Here is a 17,993-nt window from a genome sequence, read left to right on the forward strand (position 1 = left end):
GCTGGGCGTGCGCCCTTGCTTCTTGCCCTCAACCCGCATGGCGGATCCCGGGGTGCGTCGCGGGGAGGCCGGGCGAGGCGGGTGGTTCCGGCGCCCGCGCTGAGAGGCTACGAGGGGCGGGGACCCGAGTGGCCCGCGCGTCTGCCCTCAGTGAGGCGGGGCACGCGGCGGACGCCCCCGGGCAGGGGCGGGAGCGGTGGGGGCGCCGCTGGCCCGAGCTGAAAGGGGTGGTGGAGCGTGCTGCTCCGATCTCTAGGCGAGGCTTGGCCTCCGGTGCCGAGACGGGGCGAAGCGGCGGCAGCGGCGGCCCTCGGGCCGGCTGGTGAGGCGATGGCGGCGCCGGGCCCGGGGGCTGGAGCAGCTTCGGGCGGCGCTGGCTGCGGGGGCGCTGGCGCGGGCGCGGGTTCGGGGTCCTCCGGGGCCGGCGGCCGACTGCCCAGCCGGGTGCTGGAGTTGGTGTTCTCCTACCTGGAGCTGTCCGAGCTGCGGAGCTGCGCCCTGGTGTGCAAGCACTGGTACCGCTGCCTCCACGGCGACGAGAACAGCGAGGTGTGGCGGAGCCTGTGCGCCCGCAGCCTGGCAGAAGAGGCTCTGCGCACGGACATCCTCTGCAACCTGCCCAGCTACAAGGCCAAGGTGAGGGAAGCCCGGGCCACGTCGAAGCCCGGCTCCTGTCCTGCCCGCCGTTCTCGGGGTGTATCTTCTAAGCTTGAGTCAGGTGTCTCACCTCATCATCCCGCCTTTCCACGGCTTCAGCCAGTCAGTACCGTCCTTACCCCTCCTCTCCGTTAAGGTCTTTTCTTTGCATTGAAGTTCTGCTTCGTGAGCCACCTCACTTTTTAAAATATTAGGTGGCTTTCCATCCCTGATCTTCACCACTCGTTCTACTTTCGACTGTCTTTGCTCTTACAGGCAGACCACCAGCCAGTATCCTTGATTTTCTGTTTTCCCGGCCTCCAGATTGACTTACGACATTAGTTCATCTTGGTTGCTTTAAAATGGGTTTAGTTGCCGGGATCTTTGCGTTCACCTCAGCTTTTCCAAGCTCTGATTAATAAGCACATTTTCATTCTTTGTGCCGACGTTCTCATACAGCGGCAGTATTTAACGCTTCCAAGTGAGTTTGGGGTTATGCATCCTGCTAACTAATTTGCAAGGAAGAGATTTTAATAGAACATCTTTCCATTGGTGCCATATAGCTCATAAAGCTGCCTCGTGCTACTATTATTGATTACTTCCTTGATATTTTTTTCATAGTTCTACCCAGTTGATATTTCTTCTGTTGTATTTATCATCTAAACGTTGATTGCTATTTTTCTGGGTTTTGTTTTGGTATTCTTTTTCTTCCATTCCTGTGTCTTCATAATAAAATTAGAATTCTAAGTAACAGGTTGTGGCAGGACCAAGGATTCTCCAGCCCAGACAATGGTCCTCGGGTTCAGGTTCATTTAGACAGACAGTAGCTCTTTAGAATAGCAGTCATCAAGAACATATGTGAAGCCGGGTGTGGGGCTGCACACCTTTAATCCCAGCACTCCAGGGCCAAAGGCAGGTGCATCTCTGTGAGTTTGAGGCTAGCCTGGTCTGCATATCGAGTTCTAGGATAGCCAGAGCTACACAAAATAAGAGACGCTGTCCCAAAACAAAACAAGGAGCATATATGAGAGATGATAAAGTTAGATCTGGACTATGGCAAGCATATCCCTTTTTAATGCTATATGCTAGTGAGTGTCAAAGTAATTTTTCATGTAAAATAGATACACTATTTCTTTTATTATATGTGTATTATAAATATGTATATACACATATATTATGTCTACTTTGGAGGCAGGGTCTCACTATATAGTTCAGGGCAGTCTCCAACTTGCCACTTTTCTGTCTCTTTGAGAGTGCTAGAATTATAGTATGGATCGCTGCTACTGGTTTATTTTATATTAAAACAAGTTTTAGTGTGATAAGAGAAGGAACACTGCTCTTGAATATGTCAATTATCAGATAGTCTTTCTTTTTTTTCCTGAGACAGGGTCTCTCACTAGCAACCCAGGCTGGCCTAGATCTTAACAGAAACCCACCTGGCTCTGCCTTCCAATGCCTGAGATGCAGGTGTGACCACTCTTGGCAAAATATTTTGATGCGAGTGTGTGAATTCACAAACATGTGAATACCAGTACCCACAGAGTCTAGAAGACGGTGTCATCTCCTGGAGCTGGAGTTACAGACAGATGCGAGCTCCCCCAAACACACACACGCACACGCACACGCACACGCACGCACGCACGCACACTCGCACCGGGAACTGAACTTTGGTACTCTGGAAGATCAGGGAGGTTTTCGTTTGTTTTGTTGTTGTTGTTTTGTTTTGAGGTTTTGTTTTTTTTTAAGACAGGATTTTTCTGGGTAACAGCCCTGGGTGTCCTGGAACCTGCTTTGTAAACCAGGCTGATGTCGAACTCACAGAGATCCACCTGCCTCTGCCTCCTGAGTGCTGAGATTAAAGGCGTGTGCCACTACCACCTATCTAGAGAGCATTCTTAAGTCCTTGTTTTTCTTGTTAAGTAAAAGAACATCATTTTCCAGGATTGTATTTGTGTAGTACAGATAGTCAGTGGGTATTAGTTGTATACTTAGAGGAGAGCACAGAAGGTTTCAATATTGTCCTACTTTGCTTGACCTCTGTGGGTCTCTGTTCAAGGCTAGCCAAAGCTATGTAGTAAGATCCCTTCTCAAGAAAAAACAAATTAAAAATTGTCCTTTAAAATTTATTATTTTTGTCTAGCTTATTAAGGCTTCTAAGCTTGATATGGTGGTGCATTGGGAGACTGAAGCAGGAGGAACAAAATGAATTTGAAGCCAGCTTGGTGATTTCCAGGCTAGCCTGAACTACAAAGTGAAACCTTATTTTAAAAAACAAAATAAATGAATACATTTTTGTATTTACTTATGATAGTTACATTTACATGAGTCAAGATTGAGATAAAAGGACAGGAGAGACAGCTTAGTAGGTGAGTTGCTTGCTGGGTGAGCATGAGTACCTCAGATGCCCAGGCTGGCTGGAAAAGCTAGGCTGGCGTGTATCTGCAACCCAGCACGCGGGGCCTGAGCCAAGTGGATCTCGGGCTGTCGCTGGCCAGCTGGGTTAGCCAAAATTGCAAGCTTCAGGCTTAGCGAGAGGCTTTGTCTCAAAAAATAAGGTGATGAGCCAAAGAGGAAGCCATCCAGTGTTCACATCTGGCTTATGCACATGGGTAAGTACTCTGTACACACACTCACACACCACACACAAAGAGTTCACCTAGCGTGCAGTAGATAATGTATCCATGTGAGCTGAGCATCAGTAGAAGTAACCTGTCTTTCTTTGCTGCTGTCCCACTGCTACCCAGGTCTCATCCTTGGAAGCCACCTAAATTGATACTAGTTTTGTATCTTTCCAGACAGTTTCCTTAAGTTTCTAATATTTTAACTTTCTGCTGTGTGTACTGCAGCTTCAGGGTGGACTTGTACTTATCCTGGGGTTTAGGTGAATATTCTGAAGATGGAAGGTTAATGTAATTGGAGGAAGTACTCAGGGAGTCTGAAGTCCTTAGAGGAGGGAAATGTATGTAACACATGGCACACATTGCTCCTCAGTGTAGTGTAGGGAGTTCACTGGAAGGGAAAGAGTTGAGTGGAGAATTAGAAAAGGTTTGACATGAAGATGATACTAAGCTGAACTTTAAGATGAGGTAGATTTGAAAATTTTATGAAGAACTCTGAACAGAAAAACATAAAGGGAAAGCAAAAATGCAAAGTCTTACCAACATGTGCCTTATGGGGATTATAGTCTATAGAAGGCATGCACAAGCCTGCCTGTGTTCTCCTTTTCAGTACTGGGGATTGAATACATGCTAGTTACATCCCCCAGCCTGAGGAATAGATGTTAATCTGATCATTACAGTTGTAAACTGCACTGGTGAGTATTGTGAGTGAGAGTTACACTGTATTCCGAGTGTCAGTAATGGGGGCTTTAACTGGGTACGGAGGTCAGACGTGGTGCATAGGCTCAGTGAGACCCCAGGGATAAGGATAAACAGGCCAAGAGGAGCAAGAAGAGCCTCTTAAGGGAATCTGCTGGTGTGAGAAACTAGAATGTCAGCGGTAGTCCTTAGCACAGACGCTGCCTGTGTGAATAAGATGAAAATCAGTGGGACAAGCGTAGTGAAGCCGTTTCTAGTTGTGAGCAAGAGAAACAGACATGGGGACTGGTGGTTGGACTGGTTTGTATTTTAAAGAGGTTATTTTTACTTCAGTAAGGAGAAGAGGTTGGAAGAAGACTTTAGAAATCCTTTAGATCTATTAGAAAGTAGGTAGTGAAGGAGATGGAGAGAAATAAACACTTAGGAAATAGAATCTACAGGATTTGATGACCGTTCCTCCTATTGTCTTTAGGTATGGCACTAGGATTTTAGGTCATCATACATTAAAATTGATTTTTTTCACTCAGAGAAAATTAAGATATTGGGATTATCTATGTTTTCTCTGAAATTTGCGGGATCAAACAATCTTTTCCTTAAAGCATCTACAGAATTTGGCAGTAGTTTTGAAATAGAAATGAAGAAGAAGGAAGAGCAGGGAATGACTCCTAGGTATTTGAGGTACATAGTGTGTCACTTGAGCTAGAGTTCATCTGTGGAAGAGCAGAGTGCACAGAGTTGAGACATTCAACAGATGTCAGGCAGCACTTGGTAGTTAAGGCTGAGGAAAGTTCTAGGCTAAAGATAGTAATTTTAGTTGAATGAAGGGAAATGCGATTATAAAGGTAGCCTGGCACTAGATATATGAAGGCCTTTTGAAACACAGGTTTTGATACATTGTTTGGGCTTTATTCTGCAATTGGAAAACCATACAAGTTTGAACAGATGAAGGAAGACGTAAAAGCTGGTTTTAATGAGACCAGGCCATGAGATACAGAGGGCACATAGAGAGGAGGGCATGGCTGGGAAAACTGCCGCAGACAGGGCGGGTGAGATTAGGGAGGGTGGCTCAAATAGAACTCCCAAGGAGCGGGCAGCAGAACTGGGGTGGCGAGATCATGACACTAGGAAGTGTGCGCTTGGTTCATCTTTTTCTTCCTCCTTCCCTTCCCTTCCCTGTCATGCTGTGTCTCAAACCCAGGATCCCATGCATGTTCAGCATTTACTGAGTTACACCCCCATTTCCAGAAACTTTTATAACTCGTGTTTTACATATCTCCAGGTAGCACTGGTTATCCCAAATGCTTGTGTGTGTCTGTACTTCTCTAGATTATATCCAGACTTATATCCTAAGCTAGGTCTTTGTTTTCATTTGTAGAAACAGAATTAGAGACAGCTTGTTGAGAAGTGGAGAGTATGTTGGAGAAGGAGGGTGGGCTGGTGAGCTCAGGGGAAACTACTCAAAAGCCCGAAGCTGTACTGTACTGATGATGTTGAAATAGGAAATCTAGGTTGTTCAGAAACTGAGACTACTTGACTTTAATTTTGTTTTCAAGATAGTATTTGTTTCTCTGTAGACCAGGCTGGCCTCTACTCAGAGATCCGCCTGCATCTGCTTCTCAAGTGCTGGGACTAAAGGCACTTCAGCTTTAAGCATTATTAATTGGGCATTTTTCCATTTCATTTGAATTTTTCATTTGCTATTTTTAAAAGCAAAGACACATACTATGATACTAGTGCCATCTCTAAAAAGAAACTGACAAGATGGGCGGTGGTGGCGCATGCCTTTAATCCCAGCACTCGGGAGGCAGAGGCAGGCGGATCTCTGTGGGTTCCAGGCCAGCCTGGTCTACAGAACTAGTCCAGGACAGGCTCCAAAGCTACACAGGGAAATCCTGTCTTGGAAAACAAAGTGAATCAATGAATGAGTGAGTGAGTGAGAGAGAGAGAGAGAGAGAGAGAGAGAGAGAGAGAGAGAGAGAGAGAGAGAGAGAAGAAACTGACAGTAATTTCTTAATAGAAAATTGCAGTGTTGCCTCATAAACATGGAATATTATAGTTTATTTAATCAGTATCTGTATACATTCTCATGATAAGGAGTTGCTAAGTCTTTTTAGGCTACCTTAGACTGCAGATTGATTCCATTTCCACCTCCTCCCCTGTAATTTTTTTGTTACCATCCTAGGTTTCTGATTTCATTCCCATGGTGTTGCTTAATGTGCTCTTCTGTCTTTCCCATGTTTTGCAGGTTCTACACTGACCAATTTAGATTACATTAGTTTTTTGTTGTTGTTTTTGTAAAAACTGTTTACTAGAATCATCTGCTCAGAAGCACATTAGAAAACAAGATCCTTATAATTAAGCGTTACGTGGTACAGACAATAGTGAATGGGGATCAGGAGAGGAGGATGGGGATTGGGTGTGGTACAGACAATAGTGAATGGGGATCAGGAGAGGAGGATGGGGATTGGGTGTGGTACAGACAATAGTGAATGGGGATCAGGAGAGGAGGATGGGGATTGGGTATGGTACAGACAATAGTGAATGGGGATCAGGAGAGGAGGATGGGGATTGGGTGTGGTACAGACAGTAGTGAATGGGGATCAGGAGAGGAGGATGGGGATTGGGTGTGGTACAGACTATAGTGAATGGGGATCAGGAAGGAGGGGGATGGGGATTGGGTGTGGTACAGACTATAGTGAATGGGGATCAGGAGAGGAGGGGGATGGGAATTGGGTGGCCCTGGCTAAGAATATCTTTATGGAGGTGGTGGTAGAGAACAAAGAAGAGGGCAGCAGATGGGGCACTAGGAGCCCAGCGAGGCAGGTGGGGTAGGAAGTGCATCAGCCTGCTCTGAGAGGCTTTGGAGCCAGGAGGAACTTGGAGTGGATGTGGTCCTCTGTGTGGAGCTGTCAAAAGTTGTTAGCTGACCTGAGAGTCTGTGGAGATACTGTTTCAGAAAGACAGCTCTGGAAGGAATTTAAGGCTAAGGACTGCTTTTGTAGGCTTCTGTGGGGCAGAGAGGGAGTCACTCAAAGTGAATGCAGTAGAATCAGTTCAACAAAATGGGAAGCTGTGATAGGAGGTTGAGCAAGAGGCTGTCACTGTGACAGAGGGAAAAACTAGAGGAAAAACACCTAGACTTTGTAAGAATTGTGGACTAGGGGGCTAGAGAGATGGCTCAGAGGCTAAGAGCATTGGCTGTTCTTCCAGAGGTCCTGAGTTCAATTCCCAGCAACCACATGGTGGCTCACATGAGGTCTGGCGCCCTCTTTTGGCCTGCAGACACACATGCAGGCAGAACACTGTATACATAATAAATAAATCTTTAAAAAATTGTGGAATAGTCTGAGAAAATATTAACTTAACATCACGAGGACTTAATTCTCTTCTGTTATTTTTTTGATTTAGAAAATATCTGCATGTATTACTATGCCTAGCTCTAGCTAGGAGTTATTTTTAATGGGGTACAGTATTTAATGTTAATTTCCCAGCTAGAGCTTTATTCATTATTTGGAAATAGTGTGCTATTTAAAAGTTTATGATCTTATTATTTATAAACACAAAGCCTCAAGTTTTTTGGTTTGGGAGCGGGGGAGAGAGATGGGATTTGCTCAGAAGCCCAGGATGGCCTTGAACTTTCACTTCTGCTTCAGCCTCCCAGAGGGCTGAGATCACAGGTGTGAGCCACTACATTTAGTTTGCTACATTTTAATATTTAATAAAAAAAAAAAAGTCGAGTTTATTCTTTTGGTCTGTTTCTCATGTTTTTAGGTACGTGCTTTCCAACATGCCTTCAGCACAAATGACTGCTCCAGGAATGTCTATATCAAGAAGAATGGCTTTACATTACATCGGAACCCCATCGCTCAGAGCACCGATGGTGCAAGGACCAAGATTGGTTTCAGTGAGGGCCGCCATGCCTGGGAAGTATGGTGGGAGGGCCCTTTGGGCACTGTGGCAGTGATAGGAATTGCTACGAAACGGGCCCCTATGCAGTGCCAAGGTTATGTGGCATTGCTGGGCAGTGACGACCAGAGCTGGGGCTGGAATCTGGTGGACAATAATCTGCTACATAATGGAGAAGTCAATGGCAGTTTTCCACAGTGCAACAACGCACCAAAGTATCAGGTGAGAAACGATATTTTCTTGTGTGGGCCATCTCAAATCACATCTTAATTTGTTTAAAACAGAAACATTTTTATATAGCCACTATAGATTTTTGTCTTTGTTTTGGTAATTTTAAAAGTAAATAGTTGAATGTTATAGGTCAGTATTTCTTAATACATATTTGAGTAATAAATTTTTGTCCTGGGTTAGAGGTTGCCAAACTTTCCATACAGGGCCAAAGAGTAAATATTTTAGGCTTTGCTGGCCATGCTGTCTCAGAAACACTTGCTATACAGTTGCTATAGCATCACATCGCCTGCATGTAATGTGATTAAAGAAGCGAGGCTGTGCTTCAGAAGACCAGTATGGCTCGTGTCCAAGGTTGTCATCTTCCATGTGTCATGAAACATCCAGGACTCCCCCTCCCCCCCGCCTTTTCTGGTCACCTCATCATCACAACAAATGCATGTGCTATACATGCATATTTACCCTCTGTTTCTTACTAATGTATGGATTCAAAGCCCTTGGAGGTATTAGTGTTTTCTGTAGAGATAAACAAGTTCAGGCAGACTGCTACATTTATTTTCTGTATCTTAAATTTATTTTTAAATTTTATTTTATGGGTATGAGTGTTTTGTCTGCTTGTATGTCTGTGTACCCCTGGAAGCCAGAAGATGATGTCAGTCCCCTGGAATTGTAGTTACAGACATTGTAAGCCACTGTGTGGGTTCTGGGAATAGAACCTGGGTCCTCTAGAAGAGCAGGCAGTGTTCTTAATTGCTGAGCCACCTCCCTACCCCATATTCTTCCATCTTAATGTCTTGCACTCATTTGATTCTAGAATTAAAATTACAATTCTTGTGTCTTAAAGCTGTATTATAGATTCAGCAGAGAATAAAACAACAATTCAATAAGATTCCAACAAGTAGGCTGGAGAGTTGGCTCAGCAATTAAGAATATTTGCTGCTTTTCCAGAGTTCAGTTTCCATCTCCTACCTTGGACAGCTCACAATTACTTTTTAACTGCAGTTCCAGGGGCCTCAACTCCCTTACCTGACCTCTGTGGGCACCTGCAAACATTTGCACACACGTATAAATACACAATGTTTAAAAATATCTTTTAAAAAGAAATTCCCAAAGCAGAAGTCTTGAGGGACTGTAGATTTCACATTTTGGAACCACAGGTAGTTTGAAATCTTTAGCTTCAATAATCTTTGAGGGGCTGGCAAGATACTTCAGCAGTTAAGAGCACTGGCTCTTCCAGAGGACCCAAGTCCAGTTCCCAGCATCCATGGCAGCTCACAACTGTCTGTAACTCCAGTTCCCAGGGATCTGATGCCCTCTTCTGGCCTCCACAGACACTGCCATGCAAGTGATGCCCAGACATTCGGGCAAAAGACCAATACACATAAAAATATGGTAATAAAATTATCAGTTCTGGCACACTAATATAAAAGGTAATATATATAATATATATATATATATATATGTACACACATTTAAAAAAATTTTATGTATGTATGTATTTATTTAGGCTTTTCTAGACAGGGTTTCTCTGTAGCTTTTGGAGCCTGTCCTGGAACTAGCTCTTGTAGAACAGGCTGGCCTCCAACTCACAGAGATCTGCCTGCCTCTGCCTCCCTAGTGCTGGGATTAAAGATGTATGCCACCAACGCCTGGCCATATATACATTTCTTGAGGTGCAAAAGCTGAAAGGATTTTCCTTCGTAAAATCATTCCTCATTGTCTCTTTAGACTCTATATATGTCCTATAGAGAGGAAGGTGCAGTTCTATCGCTGAACATGAAGTCTTATCACTATTTCAGGTGCAGTGGAAATCCTGATGTCCTTGTTTTCGGAGATTGTTCTGTGTTTTCTTTCTTCCTTTTTCTTCTTTGTGTTTGTTTGTTTTCATTTGTTTGTTTTGCTTTTGAAACAGGGTTTCTCTGTGTTGTCCTGGCTGTCCTAGAACCTACTCAAGGCTGACCTTGAACTCAGAGATTCCACCTTGAACTCAGAGATTCCACCTGTCTCTGCCTCCTGAGTGCTAGGATTAAAGCTGTGCACCACCACTACCTGGCTTATTTCCATTTTTTAGAAATATATTTATACTGGTTAACCCAGTTCTTAGATGGAATATTCTGAAAATCTTAGGTCAGATGGATTGGATTTAAGTCGTCTGTATTATTACTGATTTTTCTTTCTTTTTTTTAAAGATTTCTTTGTTATGTGTACAGTGTTCTGTCTCATGTTTGCCTGCATGCCAGAAGAGAGCACCTGATCTAATAGGTGGTTGTGAGCCCCCCATGTGGTTGCTGGGAATTGAACTCGGGACCTCTGGATAAACAGCCAGTGCTCTTAACCGCTAAGCCATCTCTCCAGCCCTCATTTTCTTTTTACTTGTTCTTTTACTGAGAAAAGTATTGAAGTCTCTAACTGTGCTCCCTAACTTGACTATTTTTCTTTGGGGGCTCTCAGTTTTTGCTCCATAGACTTAAGGGCTCTAATTGTTAGAGTGCCCTGTTCATCATTGCAAATGACCTTTGACTCTATCAATCTTCCTGTTTGAGTCTGGATTGTCTGACTTTAATGTAGCCACTCCAGCTTTTTATGGAATACTGTTCTAAAGCATCCCTCCAGCCTTTTGCTTTTGATTCATTTTGTTATTAAGATGGGGCCCCTAAATAGCATGTGGTTGAACCTTTCTTATTTAACAGCATTTTACAGTCTGTCTTTTAAGAGTTTAGTCCATTTATATACATTATAGCTGTTGAACTGCTTAATAGTATCTTTGTGCCCCTTAATTCATGATTTTTTTATTCTTCATCACAAGCCTTCTCCTTTTTTGGCCTGAAACTCACAGATAGCCACCTGCCTCTTCTTGGTGCTGCAGTGAAAGGTGTGTGTCACCATACTTGGCACTCACTGGCTTCTTTGATTGCATAATTTCTGTGGCTCTAGCTTCATGTCTACTACCAGTTTATTACCATCTCAACTTGTTGAACCAGGCTAATCAGTTCTAGTTATTGTATGCTTTAGATCTAGATTTTATTCGGTTTCTTTTTTCTGTATCCGTTTCTCTATTGAGATTTTATGTTTCTTTCATTCTTTGGACATATTTAGAATGGCTGTAATATTAGTGCATACATATTATTTAATTACATTTCACAGATATATATATCTGTGCATATATATATATGTATATATATATATATATATGCACATGTAATAACTATAAATACTTTGAATTCTTTGTCAAATGTCCAGGTAAGAGTCAATTTTTTGTTTGTTTGTTTGATTTTCAAGACAGGGTTTCTCTGTGTAGTCCTGGCTGACCTGAAACTTAACTTTGTAGACCAAACTGGCCTTGAACTCAGAGATCTGCCTGCCTCTTCCTCTGCCTCCTGAGGGCTGGGATTAAAGGCATGCCCCACCACTGCCCGGCAAATTGTTTTTTTTTGATTTCTCACCACTTTGAGAGTCACACTTTTCCTATTTTATCTTAGTGATTTTTTTTTTAATTGAAAACTGCATGTGTGGGTAAGGTGTACTAGCAATTCTGGGCTGTCTTCTTTTTCTAGAAACTGCTTTATTCTTTGGTGTGCGCAGGTTTTCATGTAATGGTAGACAGTTAACTTGCTGGAACTCAAGACTGCAAACTTCATGCCTCTATGGTATGCAGCAGCAGGTTTCAGCTCTGCTCTTCTCAGTCCACTTCCCTGGGAGCTTTTCATGCGCGTGTCATCTGTGTCTCACGTGGATGTGGGTAGAGCTCGTGTGCGAATTTGGATGCTCTCGTCCTTTGCTCCTTTCTGGTGTCTAGTTGTTCTGCCATCCGCATTTTTGTTTGTCTTTAGAGACCGTGCTGTACTGTGGCCTGGCTGTACTAGAACTCTCTCTGTAGATCAGAATGCCTTTGAATTCAAAGATCCACCTGCCTCTGCCTACCAAGTGCTGAGATCAAAGGTGTGCCTGCCACGCACACTTCACCCACTGGTAGCCACCAACGCTAGAGAATCTTGTGCTTTTCGCTTCCTTTACTGTAAACATACATGTGGCATGTTTCAAGGTGAAGCAAACTTGTGAATTTCAGCAGAATTAATTGTGTCTTCTAAATCTGCTGCAAAATGGGTTAATTCCTGAGACTGATGAGAGGACTCCTAGGACGACAGTCAGTGTTGCTCGACAGACAGGAGTGTTGTTATGTATGTATTTGGTTGGGAGGCATGGTAAAGACGATTTAGAGGACCGCAAGATGGGGGATGTCCGTGGTCCAATTGGGCAGAGTGAATAATAGCAGATATCGGCAGTCATTGTGACAGGAGAGAAATGATCGAAAGTTAGTGACAACAGCAAGAGTTACCATAATCAGGAAGTATTAAGTCCCAGTTATAAATATTAGGACTTTCTACATCTTTTACCCGCGTTTGGAGACAGGAGCTCATGTAGCCTCGGCTGTCTCTGGTCTCACTGTGTAGCCACTCCCGTCTTCCTTCTTCCGCCTCCCAAGTGCTGGCAGTTGTGTGGTGCTGGGGATTGGACCCAGACCTTCATGTGTGCGAGGCAAACAGTCTTCAGAGGAGCTCTGTGGCTCGTCCTCCTTTCCACTTTCGGCATCCGAATGCAGCCTTCCTGTATGGATGCAAACTAGAGAGACGACACTGGGTGAAGAGCTGAGTGTATCCAGTTGGAAGCTTAGACAGACAGTGCTGCTGTTCCTTTTTAAAAGCAGGCGTGGTTGCGCAGGGTTCCAGGACAGCCAGGGTTACTTAGAAAAGCCCTGTCTGGGGTGTGGGGTAGATTTTTAAAATTTTATTTTATGTGTGTATGTTTTCTTGCATATATGTATGTGAATCATGTGTGTAACTGATGCTGCAGTTCAGAGGAGGGTGTCAGGTCCCTGAAACTGCAGTAACAGATGGTAACTGCAGTAAACTACCTTGTGGGTGCTGCGAACTGAATCTGGGATCTTTGCAAGAGCAACATGTGCTCTGAACGGCCGAGCCATTTCTGTAGCCCCAGAAGTTTTTCTTTATCCTGAACGTAAGTTGTTGTCACTCAACAGTAGTTCCACTTCCCTGCTAGACCTTGTTAGCGTCTAATCTGCCTGTCTCTGTATGATCCTTCTAGATACTTACTGGAATTATAAATGTATCTTTCTCTGGCTGGCTTGTTTTATTTAATGTTGTGTTTTCATGCTTCATTTAAGCTTTAGCATATACCAAAAATTCATTTCTTGCCAGGCAGTGGTGGCGCATACCTTTAATCCCAGCACTTATGAGGCAGAGGCAAGCGGATCTCAAGGCCTGCCTAGTGTACGGAGCAAGTTCCCAGATGGCCAGGGCTACACAGAGAAAAAACAAAACAGACAAACAAAAATCATTTCTTTTTCTGGTGATTTAATATTTTATTTATATATAACAGCAACATGAATGGGTCATTTAGAAAGATCCTTTTGGTAAAACGTACCAAGTTATAGATGGTAGTGTTAACTTCGTTAAGAAAAGACTTTGAGCAAAGAATAATTTAAAGTAATTAAATATAGGTCCCATGTGACTCTTCTTTAACAATGATCTGAAGAAACCCTGCATTGAGAATGGTGTGTGTTCCTTTTGAGTCCTTACCCGCCACAGAAAGTCCCCTCTCATCTACAGAGATAACTTAGACGATACAGATCCTTTGTACTTTTTCCTTTTTTGAATTTGTACCATCATTTTCCTTCCCATGCCTTCGGTGGATACCCTGCTAACCTTGTGATGTCTGTTTACAGATAGGAGAGAGAATCCGAGTCATCTTGGACATGGAAGATAAGACTTTAGCTTTTGAGCGTGGGTATGAGTTCCTGGGGGTTGCCTTTCGAGGACTTCCGAAGGTCTGCTTGTACCCAGCAGTGTCTGCTGTATATGGCAACACAGAAGTGACTTTGGTTTATCTTGGAAAACCTCTGGATGGATGACAATGGCTTTCGGGGAAGAAGGACAGTGGAGAAGAGATCTACTTGTGGAAAGTAGAACCATGACGTGATAGTATCATGTGTGCATGCCCAAGAAACATCCTGAGAACACATGGAGTTGAGAGCTGGAGAAGAAGCAGCTGGACAACAGAGACGATCTTAGTGTTTTCCTCTTTCCACTGGGCCAGAAAAATCCTCAGGGTTGCAGTTGGTTAAGTGGGCAGTTGACATATGCATGTTGCCACAGATTCTTCTCTATGTTAGCAGTGTTACTTCCAGCTTAAAGGTGAGGTGTAGAGGTGCTGCAGAAGGAAACCGCAGGATTTATGTAGTGTGTACGAGTGAAGGTCAGTCCCATCTTACAACTGCCTGTTCTTCCTCCAGTCCCTTTACGTCTAGCCAGCTTGACTTAGAACGTATGAAACTGGCTGGGTTTATTTAATATTTTTAATATATTGAGAAGCATGGTCTGCCTGGACTGCACTTCTCCAGCAATGAGAAATAAAATTGTGCAGCTATTTTAAAAGTTGTATATATAATATGTGTAAAAACTGTAAAAAAAAAAAAAAGAAAGAAAAAAGGACAAAGGGATTGCTTTGTTCTAATTCAGTTTCTTAAAAATCACTACATGGTACAAAATTAGAGTGACATTTGGGGACAGTAGGGTAATACTAAGAAGAGGAGGAGACATGTACTAGCTCATTTGTGTTTGGGGCTTATAGTCCATGGCTGTAACAGAATGATGGTGAAGGTTCCTCGGTTGGCCAAGGACTGGGGAAATAGATCTACTTATAATTATGCATATGCCAGCAAGGCTGGTTCAGACGTAATAGGAATGTGCGTCTCTTGGCGTCTGTCTTTAGTTTTTGGCCTTCTGAGAAAACTGGTCTCCACACAGAGCAGTCCCAGCTGCTCTTAGAGCACTCCATATGAGCGCTATTAGTATAAACCCTAGAACACATGGTCAACGGTTCTTTTATTTCCTAACTTTATAATGCTGTAGATGTTATGAAGAATTTTTAATTTCATATTGTTTACATTACACAACAATCAGAAGCCTCAAAGTCTCCACTGGGGCTGTCAACAAAATGTTTACTCACCCATCTGAAACAGCGCCAGCCTGAACCCTGGTGAAGAGTGTTCTTAATCACCTAGGTATTGCCCCATGGGCTTAACGCTGAAAACCTAGGTTGGCAACAATTGGAAAGTTTCATTGGAAAGAGTTGGACATTATTTCCTATTTTGACCCATAAACCTTCTCACTAATACTCTCTGGAATTTATAATTCAACACTTGAGCTGAGGGCTTTGTTTTTTCTTTTGTTACAACAGAAACATCTTTCTCTATGAAAGTATAGTTAATATGGTTCAGATACATAAGAATTGATGAAGGCAAGTAAAATCTTTGTACTTTTTACATGATTGCTGTATGTATATTTTGTTTTAAATCTAATAAAATTAGGGACAGTGAGCAGCTTGCTGGGGTTCTTGGAGTCCTTGAAAGTTGAATCTGTCAATACTTCTCTGAATCAGGCGGCTTCAGCCATGGAACAGGTCTGTAGTTGCCTCCTAAAAGGGTTACAGGTATTTGTATTTGCTTGAAAAAGAGAAAGTTGTTAAAGATTCTTTTTTTATAATCTGTATCAAGAAGAAACCTTGTACAAAATGGAATTATGTGTTAAACTCACTAGGAAAGATAGCTGGCCCAGGAAATGTTTTGTTTTTTTGTTTTTGTTTTTTGTTTTTCTTGTCTCAAACAACTCAATTTGGTGGTGTGTGTAAAATTTGATTGAAGACCTGGCTAAGGATGAAGGCTGAATAGTTAAAAGCTGGTAGCTGTACTGGCTGCATCTTCAGGAGCAATTCCAGAGCCTCTCATGGGTTTGGCTTGTAACTTTGTTTCTGTCTTGTCATAAATGTTCATTTGTAACAAAGTTTTGAAGGTGCTGACTGGAAAACAAAATCATATGGTTATTCATTCCTTACTGAACCAAAAATCAGGAGATTCCTGTATTTAACACCAAGCCATTCTTTCTGTGGTTTGTTTTTGATTTTTAAAGACTTGTTCTCACTATGTCGCTCAGGCTATCCTTGAACGCACTCCCTGCCTCAGCCTCCCCACCTGGAATATAGGTGTATGCCACCATTCCCAGAACAAGCCATCTTAGCTCATAGAATTGACTGTTCCTAGTTAGGATAGCACCGGAGGACAGAGAGCCTTCATTTATAGCTGCATCTGTTTGTTACTGGAGACCAGTATGGCTGTCAGACCGTTAAGGCAGACTGCTCAGCGTTGAAGGCGGTCATGTTTTCACTGGTCTCAGAAAGCACGGAGAAGATGACAGTTGTATCTGAAGACGGGGTGTAGCACCTAAATCACTGCTGCCCCAGCTTGGCTGGAGTTTGGAGGGGCTAAAAAGAACTGTTTAAGCTTGGGCCCCATAATTCTGGTTCTGGTGCTGGGATATGTTCTGATTTAAAAATGCCCTGCTGGTTGGAGAGTGCTGCAGTGGTTGAGAGCAGTTGTGCAAGATTTCGCCTAGAGTTTTCTCATCTACAAAGTAGGAGATTCTTGCTCCCCTCACTACCTCCAGGGATACAGAGGGAAGAAGAGAAAACACCGAGTGCAGTGTTGTGGGTGGAGAGGTCTGCTGTATCTCAGCTGTAGCTGTGATCAGGAAAACATAGGTAATTGAATTTGTTGTTGCCGTGGGGAGCCCTTGTGTTGTTCTCTGAGGAAGCATGCGCGGGTGGACGAAGGTTAATTACTGTTACTCATGTTTACTGTGTCTTCTGTCCTAACTGAGATAGGCTGTTACAGTTACCTTGTTCATAGGAAAGAAGAAATATTAAGGCTTAATTCTGTAATGTTCATTGGCTCATAATTCATTAAAAATTCATTCAAGGAATTCTGTGGTGGTAGATGTCATTTCATAATTGCCATTGTTCATTGTTTACTTTTGAATGTCAAGTCATTGATTTCATCCCTCAGTTTTACCCAAATAAGCTTAAATACAGATTTGACAAAGTATCTGAAGCGAGTTTGCTTGGTTCAGCCAAGCATCTCAAACAGCTCTGCGCTAAAGTACCTCCTGCCTCCGGGTCTGATTTGACTGCCAAACTTGAAAAACAGCACAGAAATTACAGTTAAGTTCATCACTTTTGTATCTTTTAATCATTTTAAGGAATGAACGGTTTGATGAGATAAAAATCAGGGTGTTTTAAAAGTGTCAGTGTTAACGTCTTCCTCGCTCCCCCCTAACGGTGTCCCTCCTTCCTTGCAGTTTGCCTAGTTTTATTTTTTTTTAATACATGCTGACTCGGGCTGCGTGGCTTTGCAGCCTGCTCACGGGGTTGGTTATTTGCTGTGCTAGCCCCCCACACGAACACTATCTCTGATGGACTCTGCCTGGGTACCCAGTCTCTAAGCCTAGTAAGCAGGAGCTCACATATTTTCTGTGAGAAGGAGAAGAATTTGGGAAGAAAGATCAAAACACTTGTAAATATACAGACCAAATTAGAAGCAAAGACAGATGAGAGAAATTCTGTGTCATAATCCAGGTGGAGCAGGAAGGCACAGGATGCAAATCTGAGTGAGTGAGGCAGTTTTTGCCAGTGCTTTTTGGACACTCTCCTTTATTCAGAATACCAATAATACGACTTTCTAGTTCTTGGTGTAGATTTTATATTTGCTTAGAATACCAAATAGAATCTCATGTTTTAATCTGGGGTGCAGGGATGACTGTTTTGCCTTAGCTTCCTAATGAAAAGTTAAAACTAGGCCTGTCAAGATGCCTCAGCAGGTCAAGGCCTGTGATTGATCTCTGGGACCCACATATTTGGAAAGGAAGAGCCGACCCTGAAAAGTTACCCTTCACGTGCACGCTGAGCACACAAGTGCATGTATGCGTGCAGACAAAATAAATGTAAAAAAAAGTTTTTTTTTTAAAAGCTAGTGTTTGACTGGAGATATAGCGCAAT

General features: G+C 43.0%; 1 protein-coding gene and 1 non-coding gene across 2 annotated transcripts; both read left to right on the forward strand.

The window, feature by feature from the left end:
• Nucleotides 1-30: 30 nt before the first annotated feature.
• Fbxo45 (F-box protein 45) lies at nucleotides 31-15,486 on the forward strand. The gene is made up of 3 exons (XM_075966971.1): nucleotides 31-636; nucleotides 7,725-8,081; nucleotides 13,831-15,486. Exons 1-3 carry the CDS (start codon nucleotides 331-333, stop codon nucleotides 14,014-14,016), a joined length of 849 nt encoding a protein of 282 aa, XP_075823086.1. The 5' UTR covers nucleotides 31-330; the 3' UTR covers nucleotides 14,017-15,486.
• LOC142842847 (small nucleolar RNA SNORA79) lies at nucleotides 4,398-4,540 on the forward strand. Its single transcript, XR_012909504.1, has one exon. It is a non-coding gene; the product is annotated as a small nucleolar RNA SNORA79 (small nucleolar RNA).
• Nucleotides 15,487-17,993: the final 2,507 nt, after the last annotated feature.

This window comes from Microtus pennsylvanicus, chromosome 1 (assembly GCF_037038515.1).
Source record: "Microtus pennsylvanicus isolate mMicPen1 chromosome 1, mMicPen1.hap1, whole genome shotgun sequence".
NCBI classification, from domain to species: domain Eukaryota; kingdom Metazoa; phylum Chordata; class Mammalia; order Rodentia; family Cricetidae; genus Microtus; species Microtus pennsylvanicus.

Bases quoted from the DNA above. Each gene is read 5' to 3' on its own strand.
- Fbxo45 (XM_075966971.1), top strand. From the start codon at position 331: ATGGCGGCGCCGGGCCCGGGGGCTGGAGCAGCTTCGGGCGGCGCTGGC. The intron at 637-7,724 runs GTGAGGGAAGCC...TCATGTTTTTAG, and splicing joins TGCCCAGCTACAAGGCCAAG to GTACGTGCTTTCCAACATGC. The intron at 8,082-13,830 runs GTGAGAAACGAT...GTCTGTTTACAG, and splicing joins ACAACGCACCAAAGTATCAG to ATAGGAGAGAGAATCCGAGT.